At 38.3% G+C, this 6,335-nt stretch overlaps 1 protein-coding gene across 5 annotated transcripts in view; it reads right to left on the bottom strand.

Moving 5' to 3' along the window:
• Positions 1–8: 8 nt before the first annotated feature.
• The window catches only part of CMSS1 (cms1 ribosomal small subunit homolog), a 239,890-nt gene continuing 233,563 nt past the window's right edge, over positions 9–6,335 (bottom strand). For 3 of the 5 annotated variants that reach the window (XM_054076931.1, XM_054077074.1, XM_054077137.1), the window contains exons 8-10: positions 5,624–5,711; positions 3,956–4,044; positions 10–559 (exon numbers count right to left, since the gene is read on the bottom strand). In XM_054076931.1, coding sequence (XP_053932906.1) covers positions 476–559; positions 3,956–4,044; positions 5,624–5,711 — 261 coding nt within the window. In that variant the 3' untranslated portion in view covers positions 10–475. Of the gene's footprint in view, positions 560–3,955; positions 4,045–5,623; positions 5,712–6,335 lie in introns of all 5 variants that reach the window. The other 2 variants (XM_054077009.1, XM_009556952.2) reach the window with 1 other exon arrangement.

The raw sequence follows: 6,335 nt of genomic DNA, 5'->3' as shown, positions 1-6,335 counted from the left end.
AAAAATAATTGCATTTGGCCAGCTCTAGAACAGATGGGTGACAAATACCTTTCTGACAAATTACTGAAATTCATGCAACACTTTCAAGGATCCTGTAAAGCAAGAACTAGATTATCACCCATGAGAGAAATAAAGGTCTCCTTTGGGACAGCAGACAGAAATATCAGAGAATTGGGTTGTACAAAGGCTTTCACACCCAAGTTTGCCCATCTTCAAAGTCTTAGAAGGGATACAGTATTAAATCTGGCAGGTTAATGCAATGTACCTCTAATTTCAGTATCACATTGCTCCTAAATAAAAATCTGTTTTATTATTACAACTCAGAAAAAGTTGCAATATGCTTTCTTTCTGTATTAATAGACATCTAAAAAGTCAACATTCTGAATTCCATCACCCATTAATCTTAATCACTTGCAAATTGCAGACAGGATAGCAGTAAAATGCAGCTGCGAACAACTTCCTTGTTCGTAGAACATTAAAAGAGTCCCAGCTTCACAGATCCCTCTCTGCAGAGCTTTATAATACACATCTCCAGTAGGTCAATTGTTTCTTTCTTTATCTGAAGAAAACAAACAGAAAAAAAGGTATCAAAAGTTACTGATAATGCATTGGCTAAACACCATTATTTATTTACACAGGCACCTCACTACTGGAATAGAAATTAAGGTACAGGTTCCCATACAAGACCCTGAGCTCTACTATATTTCCACTTTGTAATATCTAACACCTGCCCCGCAATCCCAAAGTATAACTACAGATTGCGCAGCCCCATCTAACACGGCTAGAAGCTGTCATCAATAGAGATGATAAAGCATGGCACAGCCAGAGATCCACCCTGGAATGCAAAATCCCTGCGAGACTTTCCAGAGTATCAACAGATACCAAGCAGCCCAAGGGCAGTACTGTGCTGCAACAGTCACAACGTTGTCTATGTCTGAGACACCTGGATGAAAGCAAGCATAAAGGTCAAGTCTACATGTGCTGTATGCAAAGTACTTTGGTTTATTAACACAGATATCGCTGCAGCTTATTGCTTATCTAAATATGAGACAAATGTACTTGAGAGTAAATATTGACTGCATTCTTCAGCATGAATGTAAGTCTCCTTATAGCTTCCTCTTCCCACTTACAAATAACCGATTTGCAAATTTTCTCTCAGGATTATATCCTTCTGTGCCTCCACTCTGCGCAGGGACAAATGATGTGAGAAAGTCTCACCAGTCTCTGTTCAACACTGAATGTGCTATATCAGGGTGAAAACAGTCGTCTTTCTACAGTAAGTCCATTTCTTACAAACCTTTCTACTTTCATGAAACCTGCAACTTAAAACTTTCTCTATTTTCAAACTTACTCAAGGCTTACTCTTTGTATTCTTTACAGACAATACAATATTGGTTTTGGTTGAAAATACTCCATATGAATCTCACAAACAAGTAATGTGAGGTGCTGAGATAGCTCTGTATTGCCATCAACCTCTATATAGAAAGATTTCAAAGCAGGAAATTTGTCCTTTGGTCAGATCATAAAGTATACAATCAAAACCTTTCATGCTTCAGTATAAATCAAGCATGCCAAGGCAGAGTCTGATAAACTCATTTACTCCACAGCTGGTTTCTTTGTGAACCTTCTTTTTATTTCCTTCTCTCCATTGTCTGGGAGGAATGGAGTGAGACAGAAACAGATAAAAATCCAAGAGCATTGACTAATGAGATGTTTAGGCATCTGAGAGTGCATTACATCAGGGCACCATCCATTATGTGGAGGGGATGGGGTACAGGACTGTCATATGGGAGAGTTCATGTGTTTGTAAATTTATATATTTATCAGAATACATCACTATGTAGATAATCCTCTACTGAATATTAGGTGAGCACAAAAACATTGAGTACTGCACACCTTTATTAGAAAATGAAGCTACAGATTTTCCACGACTGGACAAAAAAGTACATGTGCTCACAGCTGTTCTTGCTTTCTGGTGTAATTACAATGAAAAGTGGCAAAAGAGTACCTTAAATGTGCAAAGAAATTATTGATAAGGTGAGGTTTGGATCAGGGCGAGTATGCCTCATTTCCGATGTTAAAGTCACAATTTTGCCTCCACAACTAACGTGGAATGTAAAAAATTAGTATACCTAACTGCCAGTTCTCTAAATTGTGTTATTGGAACTATACCCCCTCTCTTCTTTGAGCAAACTTATTACTAATCTTAGCATGAATTTGACAATTTTTATACAAGCAGGGGAATAAGATCCTCGGGTTACTAACGCTGTATTCCATATGTCAAGCCTCCAAGCTGCCAGATAATCCAATTGATTTCTACTCTGTTAAAATGCCTTATCTCAAAAATATTATTTGGGTATCTTCTGTTACTGACATTCTTCTGTTACTCAGGAATTTGCCTGATACTTGCAGCAGGACAAATAGCTGCAAGATGCTCCACTTATACAGCCCAAGACGTCAAAAACCTCTCTGTATGTTGTGTTACCCGAGTCATGTGTACATTAAGATTTCTCTTTGCATATTTACTGTTCTGTAATCACACATAAATGTCTATTCCTTATGCTAACATTATATATGAAAGTGTAACATGCTCACATGAAGGTGTAGCATGCTTCCTTGGTTTTAACTTGAACTAAAGCCTTAACATTTTGACGTTAAGACAGCCTTGAGATTTTCCCTTAATAAAATATAGCCAGTGTTGCAACTTTTGGCTTATCTTCCTAAACAGACATGCAGAAATGATGTAATGCTACCTTAACAAGGTAGTTCAGGTTTGCAATAGCCCAAAATCAAATATTAGCAACACAATTTTCATTTTAGTCAGGTGGATCACCTACAGTCTAGTGTACGTAGACTTCAAAAATCCACCCCAACACAACCAGTACCTTTTAGAATATTATCCTTGTGCTAATATAGCTGTGAATTACGTTCTCCATTCTTTAAAAATCTTACAGATAACTGCAAGCACCATATAAAAAAGCCACAAGTATTTACCACAAGAGGGAGACTCCTTGCCTCAAAAAGTAGAGTTGGCTCCTTTGCTACTTCATTTCTGCTATGTATTTTTTTCCTTGATGCTTAATTCAAGATTATCGGGAACACACACCTTTGTGTATGTGGGACTGTAAAACACAGCACACTCAAATACACAGATAAGTGCAGAGAAGGATTAAATGAACGATAACTTTTTTCACTTGTGAAGCACCATAGTGTCTATAATGCAAAACAAGACCTTCTTCCTCTGGAGATTCTTCATATTGGCCTGCTTTAAATGTGCAAAAGAATGGAAACACTGTGCAGGAAACTGATCCTACTAAAAATGTCTGGTGGAGGCACCTGTCTTTTCCACTCTCTGCTGGCTAAATACCAGCTGATGCCCCACAGCGTATGGTAAATATTCTTTGTCACAGCAATAAACGTGAAAGCTGAATTACAGAATTGAAAAGAATGGAAAATGATTTTAAGAGGAGTCTACAAATGATCAATAGTTCTACATGGTTTGTACCCTACCTCTTAGCAAAAAAAACCCAAAAAACCAATGCAAACTATCTGTAGATGCACTCACAAGAAGTTACCTTACTCTCAGATGGAGACAAATAAATGCTTCTCCAAAGCTGTATTTCATTTTTGAGGAAACTTTTGCACAAAGTCGTCTTACTAAGAGAACTTCCTGGGAACAGACAGAACAACCATCGAGCACAAACAGGAGAAATTCACAGCACAGCCATAGAAGTCACAGCTGTGAGTTGCAACAAAAAAGGAAAAAAAATCTCCCTCAGGAAATAATTTTGAGACCTGAGAGTATAGACCTACCAGTCAAATATCAACTTCTTTGTGCACCTAGACCCCTGAAGTCAGCCTTGCAGAAAGAAAACCTTACTGACCAAGATCTGGGCACTAGAATCAGAGGCAATGAATACACAGAATATAATATATACAGGTGCTTATACAGTACCTCAGGAATATCCATCATTCTCCTTAGTTTCTGATCTCTCCAGTTCCAATCCAGAATCATATATCTTGTGGAGTTCAAACACAGGCCATCTAAAAAGACAACATATATTTTACTACCAACATAATATGACATGTACTTATCAAAATGATTTTTGGGTTTTACATCCTTTGCTGTCTGTTTCCACGGAAATTAATCTCTGAACACTTAAGTATGACATTTGCTGGTTGGAAAACTAATGCACTGACACTGCAAACTCCCTTAACCACGTAATCCCATGGCTTTTTGGAAGATAAACACAAAAGCAGAACAACTACTGTTGCCAGGTTTGTCAAGAGCTAACATCCTGCCAGAAAATAATTCCTAAAGCTTCCTCTCGATGAAACCACAGGAGCTGAAATTTCCACAGCTGATGAAGAGCTGGTAAGTTACAAGGACTCTAGCCTGAACACTCCTATTAATGGGAACTGACAGTGTTTAGCAATTTACAGGACTGGGTGCTGTGTGAATGTGAGTCAGGTCAGTGGTGCTGCCAAAGACTTCCTTTATCCTCCAAATAAATGGTGGTGAAAGAAGAAAAAGGTCCTTTCTGAACTGGCCCTCCAGCTGTTCCTGTTTTTCCCTGGCCTTCTTCATGATGCCTACAATTTTTCCTGTGAGTTTTGACTCCTTTCCATTCTGTAGTGGCCTGCCACTGCTACGCTAGGTGTCAAAAAAGGACCAGATCTAAAGACAAGAGAATACACCTTGTGTCCCTACATAAGCTGCCTCCACCTAACATGGCAATGTTTTGACATGCTGAGCAGTAATGACTTAATGTCAGTGGAGGGCACAGGAGGTGACAAAATTATGCTATTCCTGTACCCTTTTGGAAGGAGCAGCAGATTCCAACCCACAGCCAGTCCCTGAGCAAGAAATCACAGTCAGAGCAAGGCAGTGTTTAGAAAGAATCACCATATCATCTTGTTCTTTGTTTTTCTTTTCTGTATGTAATGTTTACTGAGTAAGTAAGACTACTAAAAAAATCAGCAAAATAAACGGAGATTTATACAGAATACTTAATTTCATTACAGGCAAATCAGAAATAAAATCAGATCAGCAAGCAGATCTTTCATCCAGCCCTCACAAAAGGTTACACGGACTTTTGCCATTATTTCCTTTTGATTTACTTTCAGTGTTTAGTTTCCTAGAGCTTTAAATCTTACACCATGGTTTTGCAATCTCTTTCAAGTCAGCATAAATCAGTATTTCTGACAAAAGAGGAAATCCCCCATCTCTGTCTACTCATTACCTGATTTTGTGCACATACTGGTTTTGTTTTAATTGGGATCAGTTCTAACAGGGATCAGTTCACTGAGCTGCCAAACAGACTCTTGGGCTAGCAAAAGAAGCAGGAAGGGGAATAAATAGGCAGTGACTGGGGAGGAGGAAGTATCACCTTTCTCTGGTAATATTGATTTATGCCAGCTTAAAGTGATCATAAAATCAACTACTAGAATCTTGACCTCATTTTGACTGATGTAGTAGAAATGGAGAAAAGGAATTGTACAGTTTAGTACCCAGATCCTCAGATTCATGTCAACCTAAGCACTTCAATAACTGAAGTCTCGTTTCTCATGAGACCAAGCATAAGATACCTATGAAGAAAACAAACAGTCCTTGTTCTCCTACCTTGCTCCACTAGCGCTTTTACTCTCCCAGGAGTTCCAACCCCGATGTGGAATACACCTTTCTCCAACATATCAATCTGTTCTTTTATCTGATTTGGACAGAGAAAGAAAATCACAGTAAAGCCACGATTTTTTTAAAATTTCTTCTCAAAGAGATGGACATAAATTCAAGATTGTATAGTATCTCTTTCCAGAACACTACTGAGTAACAAATGCTATTCATCTTTCAAACTCTCAAACTGATATGCTTAGGAGAAAGTTTAAGAAATGTAACAGCCAGCTGGGCATCACACTTCTCTTCAAGTTCAGTCATTTTCAACTTTGAAAATCTGCTACTGCAGCAACTATTTTTGGACGTGAGAACAGTATGCCTCTTTCAGCATTTAAATAATTTGTCTGGAAATATCTGGAAAATTGACAAAATTGAATTAGCTATAAAATCCTTCAAGTTGACGATACTGGAAAAGGGTGAAATAGAGCAAGTGACATTGTGTGTCTGACAGTATTTATATCAAAGGTCAAATGTCCATCCATTACTTCCAACGTCCCCATAATTTGTGCTCTCCAACAGGTATGGATATTGGGTATGCAGGCATCCAACCGCCAGTACGCAAATGTGGGTGCTAGTACAGTTTGCTTCAACAAACCTATGTCTGTGAGCCTTCTATTTAAACAGGCAAAAGCCATATGAATGAACACCTTACAGCAACGTG

This window comes from Cuculus canorus, chromosome 1 (assembly GCF_017976375.1).
Source record: "Cuculus canorus isolate bCucCan1 chromosome 1, bCucCan1.pri, whole genome shotgun sequence".
Taxonomy (NCBI): domain Eukaryota; kingdom Metazoa; phylum Chordata; class Aves; order Cuculiformes; family Cuculidae; genus Cuculus; species Cuculus canorus.
The sequence above is the reverse complement of the archived record's forward strand: the minus strand, read 5'-3'. Positions and strand labels throughout refer to the sequence as shown.